Consider the following 24635-nt stretch of genomic DNA (forward strand, 5'->3'; position numbering starts at 1 on the left):
AGTTAGATAATGCCTCATTGCATAACATTTCAGAAAACGTGTAATACAGAACAATTGCCTTAATGCGCTGTGCCATTAATCAACTGGGTAAATATAGTAATATCTATGGTGACCAGGAGGGGACATGTTCCATTCACTTAGTTTTGTCATGGCCATGAAATGTTCATTTGTAAGAATGTCACGTTAACTTGTTAGCCTGACGTGGTCACACTCAATTCTAGTCAGAATATGAGTCTGAATCTGCTCCATTGGGCTGTGATTATGGGACGTGTTTCAACCAAACCAGGAAAGACATCAATTGGATAGACCTACAACCAATCAGAGCAACGAAGCGACGCATTACTCTAGTTGTCAAATGTCAACAGAGCTCAACTGCACTGTGTTGCCAAGTCCACGTTTTTTTTCTGCAGGTTGTTTTCCATGTCCGCGGGTTGAAGCGACTATTATGGGATATATAGACCCACACTGTAAAAAATATGTAGAAAAAAAGTTACCTGGTTGCCTTAAAATTTTGAGTTCATTGAAATTAAAATTTTGAGTTCATACAATGAACATTTTTTGAGATTCGACAACCTTTATTAAAATATTATTAAAATATTTTGTAAGCATATTGGGTAATTGTGTGTGTTTTATTTCTGATGATGCAGTGAAACATGCCAAGTGGTGTTATTTTCATGATTTATCACATTTTTTATGTGGTTCAAATACAAAAATATTTTGAGTTTCTATTTATTAAACAAATGTCCTTCGTTGTATCAACTCTATTTTTTTATTTCAATAAACTCAAAATTTTAAGGCAACCAGGTTACTTACTTTTTTTAAGTTAAATAATTTTTACAGTGCATGAATGCGAATTTTAGCAGGCAACCTTGCCAAAATAACACATTTTACCCCCCAAACGCCATTTTTTCCCAGAGAACCCCCTAATTCCCCCCACCCCCACCCCGCGAGAAGCTATTGTTTAGAGCTAGTAGTTGGCGGGTTTTGTTGTAAAACTTGGCAACTCTGTCTGCACGCACGCTGGAATAAACGATCTTTGCCAGTGTTGTAAAAAAAGAAAAGAATTTAAGGACACACAGTAACTTCAACATGGTCATCATTTCAGAGAGAAATAGTGAAGGTGAATGCATATACAAACAAACTCTCCATTTAGGATTTGAACAAATATAATCCAAGCCCCTAGACGTGCATGATTACGTTACTGTTGATCATCTTTCCATCATCGTCTAAAGCCCGCCCTGATGATTTCATTGGTCTGAACAGTTTCTATTTGGGTATAATCACTCCTCTGTGGATCAAGTCCAGACCAAACTGCCATCCTCAAATGTTTTGGGGGTGGCTGAGTTCGGCTGGCATCTTGGCTTTTAACTTGTGGGAACGAGGTAGCGACATCCTTATGTCATGGCTACACAATGTAAAGTCTTGGCCTTGAGATCATATGAGGGAACGACATACTTTTCTCGTGGCCACGACTTCGTATGTTGAGGGAAGACATCTATTTCTCATGAGTTAAATGGTAGTTGAACCAGGGCCGGCCTGCGGCATAGGCAGAATAGGCAAATTCTAGGGGCGCCACTCGTCCATTGGGGTGCAAAACGAGTGATTTTTCCGGTTTTATTACTGCAACTTTTTTAATAACTCTTTTATTAACTACTTTTTTATTATTTATCAAAATATTACCACAAAAAAACCCTTAACTTAGTCCCCCGACTCTTCTCAGACCGCCACTTTAATCTCCCCCTGCCCAAGCGAGTGCTTTAGTGTGTCCGACGCATGATCAGTTTAACGTTGGGAATTTGTTGTAGCGTTGCCTCTCGCGCATCTAATGTTGACAGGATTGCTTTCGATTTTAGTGTGCTTGTTCGCTGCGCCAGACAGTAAAAGTTCCCTGATTATTTATGATGGATGGCCGAATGCACCGTGTCAAAAAGACAGAAGCCCTCTGATGCAGGGAAGGGATAAAGATAAACAGTTTATCTAATTGCATTATCTAAATATGAATGTTCGCTAATTAATTCATTATTTTTACCTTAAACGTTATGTAAGCAGCTGATCTGGGTAATCAGTGTGAATTTGTAAAAAATCATGTACATTTTACACATCACTTTTTTAATAGCCTAATGTTTTTACTCAGTTGTGGAATGAATTTTAAGGGGATATATGGCATTTTTTAAATGAAATTAGTAATGATATTTATATACAGGTTTATCTAAAATTGCTAAAAAATAAAATGCACATTAAATATCAATTTCTCTGTTTTCTTCATCGTGAAAACATGAACGTGCATAGTTTAGTGGAGAATTGCTGCCATCTACTGGAAAACAAACACTTTAGCAAGTTTGTGCACTAATGTTAGATGCAATTAAATGTATTGTTCTCTGTTTTGAAACAAGAGGGAGTGACTTTATTGCATAAAAGCTTTTACAATTTGGTCCAATTTCGTTTTGAGATCTCTTACCCTGAACAAAATCTGCCCAGGAGCAGCCATGAAGCGTAAGTTCCTATTGTGATGAGCACCACCTTCCATGGTGCCTAAAACCCAGGGTTGCTGCAAACTAAATTAAAACATACCTGGCTAGCCACGTAAACAGCTTTCATGGCATAGACCCCAGGAACAGTGACAATGACACCAAACCGAACGTAACTGTTATTTTGCAAAGCTGAATTTTCAGCAGCTATTACTTCACTTTCACACTGTAAAAAAATTATTTAGAAAAAAAGTTACCTGGTTGCCTTAAAATTTTGAGTTCATTGAAATTAAAAATTTGAGTTAATACAATGAATATTTTTTGAGATTCAACAACAAAATTCGACATTTTATTAAAAATATTATTCAAAAATGTTGTAAGCATATTGGGTAATTTGTGTGTGTTTTATTTTTGATGACGCAGTGAAACATGCCAAATAGTGCTATTTTCATGATTTATCAATTTTTTTTATGTGGTTCAGATACAATCATATTTTGAATTTCTATTTCAATATAAGTTCAATAAACTCAAAATTTTAAGGCAACCAGGTTACTTACTTTTTTAAGTTAAACCAAAAAATTTTTTTTTACAGTGCATGATCCTTCAAAAATCATTCTAATGTGATTATTTGCTGCTCAAAAAAGATTGTTATTATTCTCAATTTTTATTGTTAAAGCTGCAGTCCGTAGTTTTTCCTATTTGTCACCATCTCTTTTTTAAATCTACAGTTGTAGTTATGGGTTAGGGTTATCAACTTTATTTGAGTTGTGCCTCAGCACGGCACAGCGTGATTTAATCCAATGTTTTGAGGAAAATGTGCAGCTGTCAGTCACCGCGCCAGTGTGAGATTTGTGGAAACTGTCATTCAGAATCACAGATTACTGTTTGAAAGTATGACCGACATGAGAATGCCATCTCAAGTAAGTAAACATCCACTTTTGTTCTGACCAACTAAGGGGGAAAAGGAATTGCAATAAATCCCGATGATTAAATCTAAGGATGGCTTATCACATCAAAACCATTCAAATTATACTTTGTTTTCAAATTGTTATTGTTAACAACAGCATTTGCGATGTGACTACATTTAATGTGTGTTAGGGCTACCTAGTTCAGTTTCCATTTCTGTGCAGCCTAATTTCTAATCATCTTATTCCAGCAAATTATTGTGGAGTAGAGGTGAATTGCTCCCTCTCATACACTGTGAAAAAAACAATTATGTCTTCATTTGAAAAATTTCAAGTGACTGATCACATCTAAATTTTTCAGTTGGCTGAATTGATTTTCTGTGAATTAAATTGCATCAATTCACAAAATTTCAATTCGGCCAACTGAACAATGTATCAATTCACAGGATTTCAATTCAGATAAGTGAAAAATTTAGATGTGATCAGTCACTAGAAAATTTTCAATTGGAGACATTTTTTTAAATATATACAGTGTAGCTGCCACGAAATAATGGATATGTTCCATAATGCTCATGGCAAAACGAGAAAGGCACAACAAAGAAAACAGTATGAATTAAGAAAACAAGTGTGTTACTGTTACAATTGAACCATTGAAATGTCGTAGGCCTACCTGTCTTCTAGGTCTAGCAGAAAAACAAGCCGTCTCTGCATCCGTTTTGAACCCCTTCAAAAGCCCTTTTTATTCTTGTTTACGTATCAGCCCAGTTGCAGTCTCTCTTTTTTTTTGTAGCTACTCCGAAAGTCTGAAGTCTTTTGCATTTTACAATGAATGAATCTCCTGGTGATTGTTGTTTGAACCTTTCTGGATCTGCCATCAAAGTGCTGTGAGAAAAGGCTATAAATCTCCACATCCTCACACGCGATATAGCCTACTAGCCGGGACACCTTCTTTATGTGTACAGATTGACATTTGACATTTAAGCATTTGGCAGACGCTTTTATCCAAAGCAACTTACATTGCATTGTACACATTTTACATTATTGTCAGTTCTTGCATCCCCATCGAACCCATGACCTTGGCATTGTTAGCGCCATGCACTACTGGTTGAGCTACAGGGAAGCATATAGCCAGATGTGACGGAATGACGCAAAGATATGCACGAATTTCCCACGGAAATCCACCAGTACCACTGGAGTTAAAAACATTATTACAAGCTTGCCTTAGTAAATCGAGCTAAGGTAAGCAGATTGTTTTGATCACTGCTGGTTATGAACTTACATTTATTATGGATAATTTTTAACTCAAAAAAGTTAAGGACTACAGCTTTAAAGTGTTCTTTGACAAATAGAATGTTCAGAAGAACCACATTTTTACATCATTAATTAATGATTTTTTTAATGTGTAATTTATTATATCCTTGATAATTATAATTATAAATTTTTTATATAAAAAAATACTGACCTTAGAGTTTTTAACAGTAGTGTTTTCATTGCCTGTCGTCCAGATTCACCCTCTTCTGTATGAGCATTAATATAGTATGAGTATTCTTGTGGAACCACAGCTTGTAATAAAAGATGGGCGAAACACCTTCACTCTCTCTTCACTCAGTTGTAGAAAATCGAACCCGCCAATGTCCAAATGTAGCGTTGACATCTCGTAGCCTGAGTCAGTAGTGAGCATAAAGTGGAGCTGAGGTATCAAGGCCCCGTCCACACTCCCGCTGAATTGGTTAGTACAGTTTAATGCAGAACAACTCATTATGTCAATGTAAAATAAATATTTATGGAAATGTAGAAATTAAAGTTGAAGCTCCAATCTCCTCCCGAAGATCCCGAAAAAAGTCCATTGGTGGACTCCTTTACTCAGAGAAGCTGTTAATCTTAGCTGTCAATCATGACGTAACACCCCATTTTTTATAGATAGATATATAGATATACTAAAACCAAACTACCTAAATTGACAGAAACCATCTTTGAAAAAAATTACTGTGTAATTTGATTGTTTAGTTTGTCTTACATTCTATTCAATTACATGGAGGTTTTATGAGTTATAGTGGGTCCAGCCACCTGGGGGCAATCGAAACATTTTAGCTTCACTTTTTAGCACTTTTTTTTAATTACGCATCAAGGTGTTTGGTAATAGCTGTGACGAGACTGGACATGGTTTTAAATGTGCATACAAGATCAGTGGAAATATATAACCCTGCTGAGCCTGACAAGATCAAGACTTTTTCTCTGAAACCATTTGTTATAAACTTGTTTTTGACAACTAGACTAAGTCCCAGTGCTCTTTATTGTCTACTATAAGTCTACCTGGTGAGTCAAGGAGAACCCCTGACAATACATTCATTCATTGTTCTTTTCTCAGGCCTGGTTGTCCCTCAGGATATGGCTAGATGCTACACATATTGCTCTGCACATTCAGCTTCTTACCACGAGTAAAATGCAGATTTTAAATTGGAGAACATTGATTGTTTCTTGATGTACAATGTTTCTTGTGCAGTCTCTAATTGATTGATATTTTGGGAATTGTATCTCAATCACTCACAGGATGCACTGAGAGCACAACCTGTCCTCACAATCTCGAAATATGTTTCTTTTTCTCTCTCTGTCTAGCCCTTCAGATGCACTGTAAAAATGGACCATACACTTAAATTATCCTTTTGATTGAAGCATTACTTGCCTGAACATTGCGTTTCTTGCCTTTTCATTACCAAACGGTCATTCTTGTCAAGAGCGTACAGATAGGCAGCATTATGGAAATGTACTTTAACAAATCTTATATGGGATTCATATTTAAACCAAAATACGTTCACATACAGAACCTTTTGCTGTAGATTTTGAGAAAATGTTCTGGATTTGTTTTTAAATATCCTCTGACCAGGAGGGTGAATCTCCAACTAATGATCATTAACCCTGATGTCCTAGCCAGAGGCCGTAATGACTCGCTGACGCAGTGTTGCAAGAAACCCATTAGAGACACATAGAGAAGGAGAAAGAGAACAAACAAGGTGAATATCACCAATTTCTGAAGACATGCAGTATGAATGCAGCTAGTGGGGTGTGTTGCAATGGCTTTTCATTTGATTGAAGAGTCTTGAGTTCACTGATTGAGTCAGAATGACATTTTCCTCTCTGAAATGCCTTTTCATTCCTCTCTTGTTGCTTCGTCTAAACTGGGAGCTCTGTAAATTTAGCACTGGTTAATTAACTTTACTTTAGGTTTATAGGACCTGCGGAAAAAAAACTTTAAATGGTCCAGCAGCGGGATATTTTTCCGTTCACTCCTGTCTTCTCAACTCTCGCTCCTATATTTGAAAGCTCTCTAGTAATCTCTCTGGCAAAGTAACTCCCCCCGAACACTCTGCCAGTAAATACACTAAATAAGGTCTTCAAACTATTTTTGAAGAAACAAACTGTCAAAATCATGGCTTCTAAGTCACTATGATAAATATTCTACAGAAAATAAACATTGTTTTATAATTTCAGACTATGTTAATGTAAGGCATGAATCGAGTTTCACCCATATGTTTTTTGGAATGGTGTGTTATCATTTGCTCAAAATATCTGTAACACTTGAGAATGTCTCATTTGTTAACATTAGTTAATGTATGAACCAACAATGGGCAATACATTTGTTACAGTATTTATTAATCTTTGTTCGTGTTAGTTAAAGGGTACATAACACAATCTTATGTTAATCTTTAAGTACCTATGGAGTGGTACGGCATCCTTCATATCTCTGAAGAGTCTTTCATTTTACCATATTTATAAAAGACAGATAGCTGTACTGATTCTTTCTGAAAACAGACAAGCTTGTGTAGGTGTGCAGTGGAGTTAAAGAGTCACGAGTGTGCACACACACAATTACATCATGGCATTATCCCCGGATAACTTTCTATTCACTATACGTTTGTGTTGTTTATATAATATGCATTTACGCACTGACTCCCAACAAAAAAGACAAAAACAAACTGCATCCACTGTTTCCTTAATGCTGGGTTATTTTTTAACAAGGTTATCTTTCCCTCACAATCAAAAACACACCTCTTTAGTGAAATTGTTGAGTTTGTGGTCTAAAAACTAAATTAAAAATTTTGAAAAATTTTGAAAACATGCAATGCTTAATATGTTTGTAGAAACCATGATACATGTATTTTCATTATTTTTTAAAGACATGGGAGTTTAAAAACAGCATTTATTTGAAATAGAAATATTTTGTAATATATCTTTTTTTCTTTTTTTAAATACAAAAATTACCCAAAACTTGGAAAGGCAGTGTACTGTTTTTTTTAATTTTTTTTATTTAGAAACATTTTAGAAACAGAATTTGGAAGTGATGTCTCTACCCTATTGTGAGTTGATCAAAGATTTGATCTTTCCAATTATGAGATACACAGAGAGAGAGAGAGAGAGAGAGAGAGAGAGAGAGAGAGAGAGAGAGAGAGAGAGAGAGAGAGAGAGAGAGAGAGAGAGAGAGAGAGAGAGAGAGAGAGAGAGAGAGAGAGAGAGAGAGAGAGAGAGAGAGAGAGATAGAGAGAGAGAGAGAGAGAGAGAGAGAGAGAGAGAGAGAGAGAGATTTGCTGGAAGGGAAGGTCAGTATGAAGGGCAGATACCTGATTTACACACTCAACGTGTTAATTATTAATGAATAATTAATGGGAGTGGAACATCAGCATTTTCTACAACTCAATTGACTGATTGAATTAAAAGATAATAGCTTATATAACCTTGTACTGATTTGTAGTAATATTAATAATAAGACTGATTGTACAGATGTGTAATTGCAGCTTAAGTTAAAAACATGTAATTAACGCTGTTAATTTTAATCAAGACTTTATATTCATATTACAGATTTTTTATAAAAATAAAACAGAATATTTTGTCTTAAAATTGAGTGAGAACAGTGAACAATAAACAGTGTTCATTGCTTATGTTCAGTGATATGGGAATTAAACAGCAAATTATACAGTGGTTACAGAAAGTTTTCAGACCCCCTTACATTTTTCACTCTGTTATATTGCAGCCAAAGTTTTTTTTTCTCATTAATGTACATAAAGCACCACATATTGACAGAAAAAGACAGAATTGTTGATATGTTTGCAGATTTATTAAAAAAGGAAAAAAGGAAATATCACATGGTCCTGAGCATTCAGACCCTTTGCTCAGTATTTAGAAGCACCCTTTTGATCTAATACAGCCATGAGTCTTATCGAGAAATATGCAACAAGTTTTTCACACCTGGATTTGGGGATCCTCTTCCATTCCGCCTTGCAGTTCCTCTCAAGTTCTGTTGGATGGTAGACGGTGGTGAAGCCATTTTCAGGTCTCTCAAGAGATGCTCAATTGGGTTTAAGTCATGGGTCTGGTTGGGCCATTTAAGAACAGTCACAGAGTTGTTGTGAAAGCACTTATTCATTATTTTAGCTGTGCTTAGGGTCATTGTCCTGTTGGAAGGTGAACCTTCAGCCCGGTCTAAGATCTTGAGCACTCTGGAGAAGGTTTTCATCCAGTATATCCCTGTACAGGCCACTCTGCCATAAAGCCCCGACTGCTGGAGGGCTGCAGTGATGGTTGACTTTCTAAAACTTTCTCTCATCTCCCATCTGCATCTCTGGAGCTCAGCCACAGTAATCTTTTGGGTACTTCTTTACCTCTCTCACCAAGGCTCTTCTCCCCAGATAGCTCAGTTTGGCCAGACAGCCAAAACTAGGAAGAGTTCTGGTCGTCCCAAACGTCTTCCATTTAAGGATTATAAAGGCCACTGTAATCTTAGTAATTTAAAGTGCAGCAGATTTTTTTTGTAACTACGGCCCGATCTGTGGCTTGCCACAATTCTGTCTCTGAGCTCTTCAGGCAGTTCCTTTGACCTCATGATTCTCATTTGCTCTGACACGCACTGTGAGCTGTAAGGTCTTATATAGACAAGTGTGTGGCTTTCCTAATCAAGTCCAATCAGTATAATCAAACACAGCTGGACTTAAATGAAGATGTAGAACCATCTCAAGGATGATCAGAAGAAATGGACAGCACCCGAGTTAAATATATGAGTGTCTCAGCAAAGGGTCTGAATACTTAGATCACTGAATACCATGTGATATTTCAGTTTTTCTTTTTTAATAAATTTGCAAAAATGTCAACAATGCTGTGTTTTTCTGTCAATATGGGGTGCTATATGTACATTAATGAGGAAAAAAATGAACTTAAATGATTTTAACAAATGGCTGCAGTATAACAAAGAGTGAAAAATTTAAGTTGGTCTGAATACTTTCCATACCCACTGTATATTGACCTCCTTTTCACTGCTCTTATCTACCTGGATTATGTAATATTTTTGGATTTTCTTCATTTGAGGGCTTTTTCTTATCAACAATCTTAATAGTCTTCAATGATTCAAATATTTTTAAATATTAAATACCATACATATTAATAATATATACAGTACATTTAACTATTTCTATATGATTTCTAATATTTATACTCATTTCTGTTATCCTTTGATGCTATTAGACATCATCTAAACAGCTACAAGTAATACACGTATGCAGTGTGAATTCGAGCAAGACTTAATTAAGGGCGTTTTTCATACAGTTCAAAGAGTCTAAAGGATACAATATGTCTGAAGGCAAGCTGAAGAAATGCAAATGAAGTTATTATAAGGCTGTTTACTAAAGAAGCTGTCATTGAGTTTGTTTTAAAGATTTGTTGTTTGTTGCAGGAAGCTTTTGTCAGTGTCAGATCTGGTTGCTGGGTTTATTTTTGATTCCCAGAGCAGAGGTAAGACGACAGGCCTTTTAAAGTCTTCCCGTGCCAACACAGCTTTGATTTTTATCTCCACTGACAAATTTCATTTGCTTGTCAGATATCTTTTTTCCCCATCAGCAGCCGCGTAAAATCGGTTCCTCAATCTGTGTCTGATGCTCAGTAGTTTCCAGGCGCAATTGGAAAGAGATTATGTCCCTTCTTAGCCTCTCCAAGTCAGCTCATTATTCACATTTGGCTCTTTCAGTCTTAAGATTGCAATACCCGTGATGTCTCCCGTTGAGTCTAAATGAAGCTGACCTGCATGGAAGCATGGGTAATGTATGCTCAGAGAATTGTGAATGTGGGCAACCTATTGTTTTGGGGCAGATGGGATCCTCCTCCTCTCCACCTGACATTTCCTGTGTCGTGTCTCTTCCTCTTGTTGTTTACCATCTCTTTTGTCTTTCCCTCTTAAATCCTTAATCCCGCACCATATTTCTCTCTCCCTTGACATTCACGCCCTTCCCTCCCCATCCGTCTGCTGCCAGGTTCACTGAGATGAGAGCCAGTTCAGGGTGTTTGCTCATCATGAATTGCGGAGTCTTGAGTGTGTTAGAAGTTGTAGCACAGTAAACACTCCTTCCAGCCTGCAGTGGACACATGCCAACAGGATCTCTGCTTCTGCAACTGGCAAAATAAGCTGGTTGTATTTGTGTGAATTCCTTAGACAAAGACCAACCTTTTAATCATTATTATTTTATGATAAATTCATATAATTGCAATTGTTTATCACTCTTGCACAGAACAGAAGACAGCCGTGCAGTATGTTTGCCAAATTGGAACTAATTTGCCCTTTTCCGATGAGTGTGATGTGATTATTTGATGGGGGGTTCAAATCCGAATCATTTTTTTGGATTTCATACTGACAGACATGGATATAGCCTCACACACACACACCAAAAGGTTTTAGTGGTTACAGAAGCCATTGTAGAAGTATCCAGTGGATAGAACAGTTATTATTTATTCAAGTTAGTGTCCAATAATAGGGGTGACTTGCTGAGGATGTCCTATTTAAACAAAAGACTGCTTGGTCGATTTGATGTCCAACAGACCATTGTTGTCATTGTTAAATCTTCCCTTAAATCTAAGTCTTTATTTTGTATCTCTGTAGCTTATTCATTTTTTAATTATATAATGTAATTTAAAATGCTTGCTTTGTTATCTATTTTTTTCAGTTTAATCAATTGTGAGTTTTGGATTAACTTCAGTTGTTGCTTTGTAAATAAACTTTGACTTGACTTCGATTTACTCGCAGTGTAACACAATAATTGAGGCATTTCTATAGAGCAGTTTCTGTGAAAGATTGTACAGAAAGCAGAAAAGGTCAAGACATAACTGGACTGTACAGAATATCTGTTTTACTTCCTGAAACAATACTCTGATGCCACTAATCCAATTAATTTGGCACAATAGTAACTAATAGCAAATTAGTTATGAGTCAAGAACACTTGTTGTATCCGCCCAGTATCTTTATCTTCAAAATCAGATTGTTTTGTGTGTGTGTGTGTGTGTGTGTGTGTGTGTGTGTGTGTGTGTGTGTGTGTGTGTGTGTGTGTGTGTGTGTGTGTGTGTGTGTGTGTGTGTGTGTGTGTGTGTGTGTGTTTGGTTTTGTTTTTATATGATTTTTTTATTGTCTAGATAATGTGTTAATAATTATAATAAAGTTTTGTGAAAAATCAAAAAAAAAATCTCTCTCTCTCTCTCTCTCTCTCTCTCTCTCTCTCTCTCTCTCTCTCTCTCTCTCTCTCTCTCTCTCTCTCTCTTTCTTTCTCTCTCTCAGTGTGTGTGTGTGTGTGTGTGTGTGTGTGTGTGTGTGTGTGTGTGTGTGTGTGTGTGTGTGTGTGTGTGTGTGTGTGTGTGTGTGTGTGTGTGTGTGTGTGAGCCTGTTTATGTGGTTTATGAGGACACAAATTTGCATAACTACATAGGTATTACACTGGTATTACCCTATAAATGTGGTTTAAGAGGACATATCAAATGTCCTCATAATTCAAATGGCCTTAAAAACATACTAAATGATGTTTTTTTGAGAAAGTAAAAATGCAGAATGTTTCCTGTGATGGGTAGGTTTAGGGGAAGGGGCAGTGTAAGGGGATAGAAAATACGGTTTGTACGGTATGAAATCCATTACGCCTATAGAGAGTCCCTGTAAACCACATAGACCAACATGTGTGTGTGTGTGTGTGTGTGTGTGTGTGTGTGTCCGCGGAATATAACATTAAAAATTAAAAGGTTAGGAAATGTACTGTGAATGGTTTGTGGGCATGACGTTGCAGTATGAAATTAATAGGTGGTGAGAAAATGCAAAACAGATTGGCATAGACCAATGGTGTTTTAAAAAGTATTCTCCCCAAAATGTGTATGTATAAAAATATGCTGTTACCAGTGTTGTGTGTAGCTAATTACTAAGTAATTAGTTACTGTAATTTAATTACTTTAACCTTGAAATAGTAAAATAAGGGATTACTCTAATTTTCTAATTACAGTTACTTCAAGTAATTGAACTAAATACTGTGTATAGACTATAGGACAATTATATAATAGTGGAATTAACATCAAAATTTAAAGTCTAGATAAAAATGCCTGTTTTTATCGATCCTTCTTACACTTGTAATACTTTGGACAGTTAATAAGAATAATTTGAATTTGAATTAACTTAAGTTAAAAGAATAATTGATGGAATTTTATATTTTGGATTTGAACTCATTAAAAGAGCCATTTCATGTCTATCGCTTAACTCAAGGTTGATATAGGATTTGGAAAGTAATTAGTAATAAGTAATTAAATACTTTTTGAAGAGAGTAATTAGTAAAGTAATCTAATTACACTATTGAAGATGTAATTAGTAACTAGTAATTAATAAAAAAAATTAAGAGTAACTTACACAACACTGGATGTTACATATGAATGTCAATCTGTCTAATGAATTATAATCCTCTCTCCTCCTTCAGCTGACATACCTTCCTCCTCCGTGGGGCGAGTGTGTGTCCAGGGCCCTGGATTCAGGCCTCTTTCAGGTGTACAGCGTCTCGGCCTGCCGTATCGAGTGTGAAACGCGCTACATTGTAGAGAACTGCAACTGCAGGATGGTCTACATGCCTGGTACTGGAACATTTATACCTTATACCTCTTTCTTTTGTACTCATTCATTTTACTTTAAATGCATATCAGGATTTTACACAGAATATTGTCAAAGCATTAATTAAACAAATGTGGCAAAAATGTACTTGTGATGACAAATAAAACAAATATTTATAAATTATAAGAAAGAAAGACATACATAAATGATTGCCATGTCCTGTCATGATAAAGAGCAACCTCTCTAAAATACGCTGAAAAAATAATGAATTAATAAAAATCAGTATAATAAAAAATACAGAATACTAGTGAATATGGTGTTCAAGGCAGTGAGTAGAAAGCTTTTATGATGTGCAAATAAATAGTACACTCTAAAAAATGCTGGGTTGTTTTAACCCAATGTTGGGTCAAATATGGACTAACCCAGCAATTGGGTTGTTTTAACCCACCGATTGGGTTGTTTTAATCCTGCGGTTGGGTTAAATATTTGTTTAAGACAACCCAATCGCTGGGTTAAAACAACCCAACTGCTGGGTTAGTGCATATTTGACACAACATTGGGTTGTTTTTTACTCAGAATTTTTTAGAGTGTATGCATACAAATCAAAACCGATCCAACCCTTTATTTTTTGTAATCAGAAGAAAGACGTTGCATGTCTGTGACTGAATAGTTATGACAAATAGAGTTTGTACTGTCAATCACGAAACCTGCAGGGACCAATGTTCCCATCTTCTCTGTGTAAAGGGCTTTCATTCTTGATGAACAGTTAGTCAATGAGGTCAGATTTCATATGCTCATGGATAACATGTCAGGGTGAGGTTGTGTGTTGCGATAACTTAATGCCTTGTGGCATTTGTGGTTTGTATTTGGCAGTCGAGCAAAACCTGGCTGAACTTGTTTATAAGAGGTTAGAATATAGAAAAGAATTCAGTTTTCTGTGGGTCAAAGATGGTTTGGAACAAGCCCACAAACTGGCAGCGAGGGCTTATAAGCAGGAGCCGAGACATATTGTGTCATTTGAAAAGTGTGGAAGTGCTCTTCCTAAAATAGTCTTCAGAAACATTCAGTTTTAAATTAATTTCACTGATAAAATAGTAATGTTGGCCTATTGATATATAGTAATCTTTAACTGTTGCTAAATGGTCTTTTTTAAAGATGTAATCTATTGCCATGATTTCATAATATGATTTCATGAACATCTCATTGTGACTTGGTGCCCTTTATGCCCTGTTCTTAACGCCAATTTATGCTCTCCCATAATAGCTGATATTTAAAGTTAGTGCTGCAGTAGATTTCATTTTCGACTGGTCTCTTTTAATGACACTATATAGTCTCCATTTTCACATTTTTCTCTTTTTTAAAACAATCTGATAAGAAATTATTTTTTCATAAAGATCCCTATTAATTTTAACCCATAGGTTCCAACCTCAAATTCTTGCTAATTCAGTTGGCGCTCAAGACAGAGCAATTATCTCATAGAAGATTAGTCCATCATTCACACAGGCTCCCTGCTCTAATAATGTAATTATAGATTCATTAACTGATTGTGATTGTCCTGTTATGTACATTCAGAATACATCTGACATTCTGACCAGGAGCATGTACAATTCTCTCTTCCTTGCGCGCGCACACACACACACGCACTCAGAGTTGTTTATTCCCTTGTCAGGTTGAGTTTGGCTGGGTGAAGGTTGGATCTGTTTTTCTCCTACTTAGAACACAATATCAGTGATTCATTATTAATTTAAGAAGTCTGAATAAAGAACAACGTTTCCTTAGCATACAGTCTTTTCATTTTCTTCTTGCTTCTAGGTGATTCTCCCTACTGCACCCCTGAACAGTATAAGGACTGTGCGGAACCTGCTCTGGGTGAGCTTGATCTACACACACACACACACACACACACACACACACACACACATGTTGGTCTATGTGGTTTACAGGGACTCTCCATAGGCGTAATGGATTTCATACCGTACAAACCGTATTTTCTATCCCCTTACACTGCCCCTACCCCTAAACCTACCCATCACAGGAAACATTCTGCATTTTTACTTTCTCAAAAAAAAACATGAAGTATGTTTTTAAGGCCATTTGAATTATGAGGACATTTGAAATGTCCTCATAAACCACATTTATAGTGTAATACCAGTGTAATACCCATGTAGTTAAACAAATTTGTGTCCTCATAAACCACATAAACAGGCTCACACACACACACACACGTGTTGGTGCATTATAAGGAGATTCCATAGGCACAATGTTTTTTATACTGTACAAACTATATTTTATCCCCTTAAACTAGCCCTAAACTAAACACACACTTGGACGCGCACGCCTCTTGAGCCATTCATTAACCAATATACACATACAGGTGAAACTGGGTCAGAACAATAAAGAATGGCTCTCCACTACCTTTAATGGAAGAAATGTTGATTGTTTGTTTGCCAGTCCATTAATGTTATGCATATTAAAATTAATATTTATATAAAAAAACTATTAAATTCAGTAATTTTATCCATTTGACTGCACTGACGCTGTCGATGAGAACAAAACTTTTGAATCCAACTGAGCTGGATAATAAAAAAATCATACTTTTGCCTTGTGTAGATCTGCCTATAGCTGAATCGAACTTGTTTCATAATTTATGTTGCACTGTAATTGAACTGAACTTGAACTTGATTTAGCTGCTTTATAGTTTAAATGAAATTTGTTTCATAAGTAATACATTTTGCAACATTAATACTGTTATTTTCCTGTTTATTTCATTGAGACTGTATTGTATTGTATTTGTATTGTATAGAGCACTTTATAAACTCATGGTATGAATGTGTTGCAGAAGGGAGAAAATCCTGAATCCTCCTGGTACTTCAGGATTACTTTTTGTCTGTGTCAATCCTGTTATATATATAGGCTGCATCCGAAATCTCAGACTTCTAATACTTACTTTTTGACCTCTACAGTGTACTATAGTCTATTAATGTGTGTAGTTTGAATGCAAGGACAAACATTGATAATGCTGGCATTGTCATCAGAAGTGTTGCTTCGCTGCCATTTGTAGACTCATGGGATTGTAAAGTGTCCATTGGATGTGCATTCACCTGATATCGTAGGTCATCTGGGTACTTTTTTATAAAAACTGTCAGAAATACTCTTTTTGCCTACTATATAGTAGGAAAGTACATATTCGGATTCAGCTTTAGTTAAAAAGCATTTTATCTAGACATACAAGCTCCATAATTGACGTGGCACAATGCAACAAAACAAAAACAATCCTGTTGTAATCAACAAAGCTGTCCACACAGGCAGGGTTTGTTGTGTTGCTCGCTTGCATGGTTTAAATCCGGGGTGTGTTTGACATATTTTCTCATCAGTGAGACGGGCTACAGTGTGTTTTGAATCCTGATGTATTGCTAGGCTCATTTTCATTTCATTCGTGTCACAAAATACATATGCACAAGTTTCTGTTCAGCAGGCCTTCATGACTATTATAGCACTGACCCTCCAAAAAAATCAAATTTAACTCAAAAACAGCAGTCATAGCCCCTCTTTTATTCTCTGCCTATCATCTTCCTCCTCTGTAGTGGTGTTTTCTTAAGGACATCCTTAAAGAGGATGAAAGGGCACACGGTAACAAAAAGTCAAATAAATATTAGAAAAATTCTGTTTGTATGTGTACCTTTTACAGCAGTGCGTAGTAGTAGTGACTTTAGACATCAGAATGTAGTATAATCTAACAGATTCCCTAAATTAGACTATATTAACTCTGCGTGGAGAAACTTTGAATGCATGCCTCGGTTCTCTCTCAAAATAATTGCATTTTTCTTTGTAGATCTTCCTCTTGACACAGAGACTTTTTTTATTGAACTTTAAATTCCCTCGTGAACTTGCTCAAATTAAGTAATTATTTTGGAAATGTATTTAGGCTAAACAAAGACTTTTTTGTGCACCATCCCTACCGACAGAATGCAGTCTGGCCCTCATTAACTCCCTCTCTACGTACCATCTGACAGTATATGTACTGTTTCCATAATAAGCAAGTTGGCTCAATGTTCATTAATTATCTTGATCTAATGAGGAAATTCAAATTAGAGCACAGCTAGGGCTGTACATTTTCAAACTTTTCAGGTATTCAGCACACAAACTGTTTCCAAAGACTTCCTTGGGTTATTAGCATGTCCAATTTCACACATTTTTACAATTTTTTTTTAGAATTCTGTGCGAATAATGATCTGAGATAAAGGCAATTTTTTTATGAAGAGGGACCGAATTTCACACCACTGGAAACGATTTGGTGGGAAAGCGCTAACCTCAATTGACAAGTAAAGGCACAATGGCACAGCGCAAGAGGCTGCACAGCTTGTCCAAAACTTTAGCTGCTGGCTTCAAAATGCTTGACAGCTGGTTCTTATCTTTGGCAAAGTGGAGAGGAAATTATCAACAACTCCAACTTTCTGTTCACAGCACCCAGAGGAGGGAAGAAATATGCACTTTCGGTTTCCCCAGTCCAGAACAATATGCAGATGAACACATTTAGACATGAATGAGAGGCTATTAGAACAGAAATACAGGATCCCTTCAAATGTTTGAGATAATGGAGATGGCAATGATATAAATTATATAAAACACTCCGGAACAGAAAAATATTACAAGCAGGACATGTTCAGAATTGAATAATCATGTAATGCTTACTGCACATCGTGTGTATACTATTAAAAAAATTGTGGTTACTATATTTCGATAGTCCCCTTTAGACCGTCTATAAGTACTGACTGTAAATAATTTTGCAACTACATGTCAACCATCTCATTAATTTGCAACTGCGTGTCAACTACCTAACCTTGCTAAAGGTATTTATATTCAGTAGAATGTCTGTTAGTCAAATAAACAAGTGTTGGCAGATTAAATCCTGATCCTATATTTTACCCTATTCTCCATCAATCCTTCTGTCTTCTCTGTTCTGTGTCAAACCCAATTCCAAAAAAGTTGGGCCACTGTACAAATTGTGAATAAAAACAGAATGCAATGATGTGGACCTTTCAAATTTCCACTCTTCTTTTTATAACAGAATGCAAACGTCTGGGGACTGAGGAGACAAGTTTAGGAATATACACTCTAAAAAATGCTGGGTTAAAAACAACCCAAGTTGGGTTGAAAATGCACTAACCCAACAATTGGGTTGATTTTACCCAACGGTTGAGTTGTTTTAACCCAGCCGTTGGGTTAAATGTTGCTTAAGACAACCCAATTGCTGGGTTAAAACAACTCAGCAATTGGTTTAAAACAACCCAATTGTTGGGTTAGTGCATTTTCAACCCAACTTGGGTTGTTTTTACCCCAGCATTTTGTAGAGTGTAAATGTTGTCCCATTCTTGTCTAATACTTCTAGTTTCTGTCTAGTTTAGGTCTTCTTTGTCGCATCTTCCTCTTTATGATGCGCCTAATGTTTTCTAAGATCGGGACTGCAGGCTGGCCTCTTCAGCACCCGGATCCTTCTTCTACTCAGCCATGATGTTGTAATTAATGCAGTATGTGGTCTGACATTGTCATGTTGGAAGATGCAACCCCATACCATCAGAGATGCAGGCTTCTGAACTGAGCACTGATAACATCTTGGGTTGACCTTGTCCCCTTTAGTCTGGATGACATGGCACTCCAGTTTTCCAAAAAGAACTTAAAATTGTGATTCGTCTGCCTACAGAACAGTTTTTTACTTTTCCACAGTCCATTTTAAAGCTGCAATAAGTAACTTTTGTAAAAAAATATATATTTTTTAACATATTTGTTAAACCTGTCATTATTTCCTGACTGTAGAATATGAGACTGATAATCTGTGGGGGAAAAAACAAGCTCCTCTGGCTCCTCCCAGTGGTCCTATTGCCATTTGCAGAAATACACCGCTCCCGGTAAGAAACAACCAATCAGAACCAGGAGGAGTGTCTTAGCAATTTCAATCAAGCTCGTGTGCGCACTGATCACAACCCCTTCTCGTGCACAGTGCGAAGTCCTTGAGTGGCACCTGCTCATAAAATAAAGACGGGTAAACGGAAAAAGACAGATGATGATGATAAAAAAAGACAAAAAGAAAGAATTTGATAGAGCCCGAAATAAAACAAGGGTAAATATCTGAGCGGCTTTTCCGAGGTGGAGGGAGCTAACATTACATGTCCTGAAAGGATTAAAAACATGCAGAGTTAGCCCCATTTTTGTTTGACAAGTAAGTGTCCCTGCTTGATTTGTTTCATTTTTAAGAAGTACACAACTGTGTCAAAACTTTAACTGCATCGCATACAGATAAAATGTAAAATAAATAAAATATACAAAGCACCTATTGAAACCTACTAATTCACTGGTTTGTCATGTTGCTGAAATAATGTATTAGTAAACCTTATCATTACATATCAATAGAATAATTACGTACTATACTATATTAACTACATTACTATAATTACTGAATACTGTAACATTAGTTAGCGTTATATTATCTTACCAGCTATTTATTACTTATAGAAATAGTGCAACGTCATATAGTTACATTACATGTATTGCAAAATACCAAGTTTGTAGACAAAGTATGGGCAGGCCATAGTTCATGTAAATCATATTGTTGATGTTATGTCTGTACCAGTGAATGTGCCATAACTGTTTATCCGGCGTCATCGGTGACCCTCATCGGTGGGCCTGCTGGTTTACTAGCCTGGGCGTTCAGGGCAGGCTCGGTTGTCATGGGGTTTGACCTAATAAGTTGCAAATTGGTCCTTCATCTATTCTTCATATGTACATTTAACTTTAATGGCTTCTTATTGCTACCTGTCCCAACTTTTTTGGAATGTGTAGCTCTCATGAAATCCAAACTGAGCAATTGGCATGACATTTCAAAATGTCCCACTTTCAACATTTGATATGTCATCTATATTCTATTGTGAATAAAATATAAAGTTTATGAGATTTGTACATTTTTATTCACAATTTGTACTGTGTCTCAACATTTTTGGAATTGGGTTTGTACTACTATACTATACTATACTATACTATACTATACTATACTATACTATACTATACTATACTATACTATACTATACTATACTATACTATAGAAGGCTAAAAGTAAAATAAAACATTAAAATAAAAACTGTGGTTTAAATTACTAGCCGCACCGGAAGTGGAAGGTCAGGTCAAGTGGAATGCATTGTGAGATATTAGTCTTGAATTATTTAGTTTTATAATGTACTTTATGGCAGGTGTTGGTCATTTGATTGTTCCATTCATGCAAAATATGTGTACTGTTTATTTTCTGCACTGTAAAAGTAGTATAAGTAAGTAGTATAAAACTCTCAACTGTTCTCTATAACAGAACCTTTGTGGTTTCAAGCACAGGATCTGCCAGATGCCTAAAGAAGATGAGAGTGGGATCTGAACAGTGCTGTGAAGTTCATAGAGAACAACAGATTGAGCAGAAGATTATAGCAGATTTAATGTGTGTCCGTAAACCACATATTCAAGTGTGTGTGTGTATGAGATTGTATTCTGTTAATTTGTCTGTGCGCTTAGAGGAGGTTAAATCTGACTTGATTCTCCAATTAAATGATGAGCTTCGTCTCCGGTGGTAAGGTTTGAGAGGGGATGGAAGTGAGGAGAAGAAATTGAGGTGGAGATAGAAAAGGTCAGGGATGGATGCGTTTTAAAATGTTTCTCTGAAAGGTCAGATTCCATCTCCAGGTCATGCAAGTTATGAACTGATTAGAAATCTGAGGAAGGCACAACCAAGAGCAAAAGATTTCAGCCCTTAGCAACTGGCAAGAGAATACCAAATTATTCTCTTTTGTTTCTTTAAAAAAAAAAATACTATAATTTTATAATATTTTTGATACTAGTCCCAAAAAAATGTACATTGCCATTGAAATTCCAAATTGTATTTCTATTCAAAATAAAGCTATTATGATTAACAATAGGATAAAATGCCCCCCTAGGACATCAAAAGGAATTTAAAGGGAATGGTTCAGGGTTTTTAATCTCGTTGTTCCCCTGTGGTTTTCATTCTGTCCAGCTGCAGGAGAGCCGATAGAAATCACAGTTCAATGCAGTAACTGGGATTCTGACTCTAGAAACCAAATACGGATCAAAAAGTCCTGTAGGAATGTCTTTATATCTAGTATAGGGGCTAAATTCTTACTTGATCCCCTTAGAATGCTTTACTATTGATTCCAAACTTGGTCAGTTTTCCTAGACTTCTAGAAAGCAATTTGACAGTGTGACCCTTACGGTTTACCATATTCTTTCTTTTTGTTTTTTTGCTGTTGTTGTTTTTTAGGGCGTTGCAGTTGCCAATCTCTGTAAAAGTAATCAAAAGTGCAACACATAATATTTTTTAAAGCGTCAAGAGCTGACAGAATCGTATTCAGCAGTGTTCTGACAAGGCCAAAAGTTGAATTATTCGCCGATCTGTGTAGGTGAAGACTGAAAAAGTGTGCGCGCGTGTGTGTGTGTGTGTGTGTGTGTGTGTGTGTGTGTGTGTGTGTGTGTGTGTGTGTGTGTGTGTGTGTGTGTGTGTGTGTGTGTGTGTGTGTGTGTGTGTGTGTGTGTGTGTGTGTGTGTGTGTGTGTGTGTGTGTGTGTGTTGTGTTCACACATTGACAGATTTTCCTCCACGTCAAAGCAGGTGTAACAGATGTCTCTGAATCAATTTGACAAAAGTCCCAAAACAACTCTTTCAAACCTTAACCCTGCACCCATAAATGAAGGGCTCTGACTGTGTGTGTGTAGACTGAAAATAACCTCTTTGCAGAGAAGGATAAGACGACCTCATGTTCTTTACACTGTCAGTTGTTTTACATTGGATGTCATATATAGAACCCAATTCAGGAATGCCACCTGCAGAAAGAACAGGCATGTATTCTCCCTTTCTTCCCTGTACCCTTTCCTGTCTCTCCTCATTTTCTTTTTCCTCTCTTCTATTCCCTTTTATGCTCTCCATAGCTGCTCTGTCAGCTGTTGAAGGCACAAACTGCATCTGCAGGAGCCCCTGTAACATGACTCGATACAACAAGGAGCTATCCATGGTCAAGATCCCCAGTAAAACCTCTGCCCGCTACCTGGAGAAGAAGTTCAACCGATCTGAGAAATACATTACGTGAGTATGCACCTCACATAAATTTTAAAAGCCACTTTCCTCAACATCAAAACAGCCTTTAATTCAGCATCCAAAGGTCTCTGAAGTATTTTTTTCTTCTGTATGTTGCAACTTCTCCACCACTTTCAAAACTTTTTAATTTTAGTCCTTATAATACCTTTCACAGTCTTTAACTTTACCTCATTTCGCCACTAATTTGCTAAATTACCAGTTAATGTACCACGTCATATCCATGATCACAGAGATACAGAGCTTGTTAATGATCACAAGCCTACACGTTTCTGTCAAGGATGAACTGTGGTGCTATTAGGATTAAGAAAAATTCAGAATTGGCCTCATTTTATTCACAAGCTTGTATTGAATTGGCCATGAACCACAGGACATTGAAATGACAGGAAAATATTTACTGAATTGTAATTCAAAGTCGCACAACAAAACCATTTATTAACAGTAATTCATTCTTTTTCTCACCAATGCTGAATTTATTTGTTTTGAAATATTATTACAATATTTGAATGTGTCTTAAAAATGTAATTTATTCTTGTGATGGCTAAGCCGGATTTTCGGTATCATCACTCCAGCGTCACATGATCCTTCAAAAATCATACTATTATGATTTGGTGCTCAAGAAACATTTCTTATTATTATCAATGTTGAAAACAGTTCATTTGCTTTTGGAATGCATTCTTTTTAAATTTTACTTAAATTCAAACTGCAATCAAATACAAACTGAGGAAATTAATTGTAATTTAATTGACATTGCCTTTGTTATGAATGGCACAGAGCCACGACTGTTACACTGTACAGTAGAAAATGGACACTGGCTTCTGGTAGAAAGCTTTACTTTTGTCAAAGAAACTCCCCATGTGTGTTGTCGTTCATAATGTGCATTTCCTCATAGATGTATTTCTCTACAATAAATGCAGTATTAGGATGCATGGACACTCAACAATGTGGGACTCTGTGGGACACACTGTTTCTCCTCCAGACATTTAGCGGACAAGTTGAGAACACTTTTGCTTTGTGTCAGGAAGATTCAGTGAGTTGTTCTTCAATATAGTGGCAGATATCACATCCTCTCCATTCATTATTGCATTGTCATAGCGATAAGCTTGTGATTGATGTGTCTGAGACATGGAGCTATTGGGAATACCGACTCTCTCTCTCTCACACGCGCACACACACACACGCGCGCACACCCACACACACACACACCCACACACACACACACACACACACACACACACACACACACACACACACACACACACACACACACACACACACACACACACACACACACACACACACACACACACACACACACACACACACACACACACACACACACACATGCAGATGTTGCTCAAGCCCAAGAGTCAATTAAATCAACATAAAGCAGACAGCGTATCATCACTCTGGTGTCCCACTAGAGAGAGATAAGCTTCTCTAGACTGCTTCATTTTATGGTGATATAAAAAAAAATTGTTTACTTTGAAGTCTTCCACACATGCACACAAATTATCGGTCATGCCAAGATCATTCATCTCCTCAACATAATAGGAGCGTAATGATTGGTTGAAATAACGCTAGTATTTATGTTGTCAGGGTCTGTAGTTTGAACTTTTGCCAGTAGCACCCAAATATCCAAATATGCCTTTAGCTCAGTCTTGAGACTGCTAGAGAGAGAGAGAGAGAGAGAGAGAGAGAGAGAGAGAGAGAGAGAGAGAGAGAGAGAGAGAGAGAGAGAGAGAGAGAGAGAGAGATACAATCTCTCAAAAAGAGATAGAAATAAGAGTACAATCTGCTACAGAGGATAAAACTTCTCTTTTATTTAAAGGGTTACTTTAGCGATTTAGCATATGGCTTTGTATCAGTAGAAACCCTGGAGTATATTTGAATGATCGTGAATGACCCAACACCTATTGGCATCATCGGAGGATTTTTTGGCCAGAGGCTAAAGACTAAAGTCAGTAGAGGGAGCAATTTCCACATGTTTTACAGCACTCAGCACTCAGCTTGCGCATTCATGTAAACGGAGCGGCCGGCGGAGCAAAGTGAGTGTTTCAACTTCTCAAACTTCTCTCATCCCGAGAGCTCATTCAGCTCATTCATCACGATGAATGTAATCTGATTCCTGCACCGTTTGTGCCATGAAAGACACTCGCTCGGTGACTCACTCATTATATTGAACAGACACTTTCAGTTTTTAACTGTAGTGTCTGTTCTGTGACTGAACTGATTTTATGA

The 24635-nt window shown here is 36.7% G+C and overlaps 1 protein-coding gene across 6 annotated transcripts in view; it reads left to right on the forward strand.

The window, feature by feature from the left end:
- asic2 (acid-sensing (proton-gated) ion channel 2) overlaps positions 1-24635 on the forward strand; it is a 468092-nt gene that overhangs the window by 437054 nt on the left and 6403 nt on the right. For all 6 annotated transcript variants that reach the window (XM_067419151.1, XM_067419141.1, XM_067419132.1 and 3 more), the window contains 3 exons: positions 13129-13279; positions 15069-15125; positions 22232-22385. In XM_067419151.1, the coding sequence (XP_067275252.1) occupies positions 13129-13279; positions 15069-15125; positions 22232-22385 (362 nt within the window). The remainder of the gene's footprint in view (positions 1-13128; positions 13280-15068; positions 15126-22231; positions 22386-24635) is intronic.

The sequence above is a fragment of the Pseudorasbora parva genome, chromosome 2, assembly GCF_024679245.1.
Source record: "Pseudorasbora parva isolate DD20220531a chromosome 2, ASM2467924v1, whole genome shotgun sequence".
Lineage (NCBI taxonomy): Eukaryota > Metazoa > Chordata > Actinopteri > Cypriniformes > Gobionidae > Pseudorasbora > Pseudorasbora parva.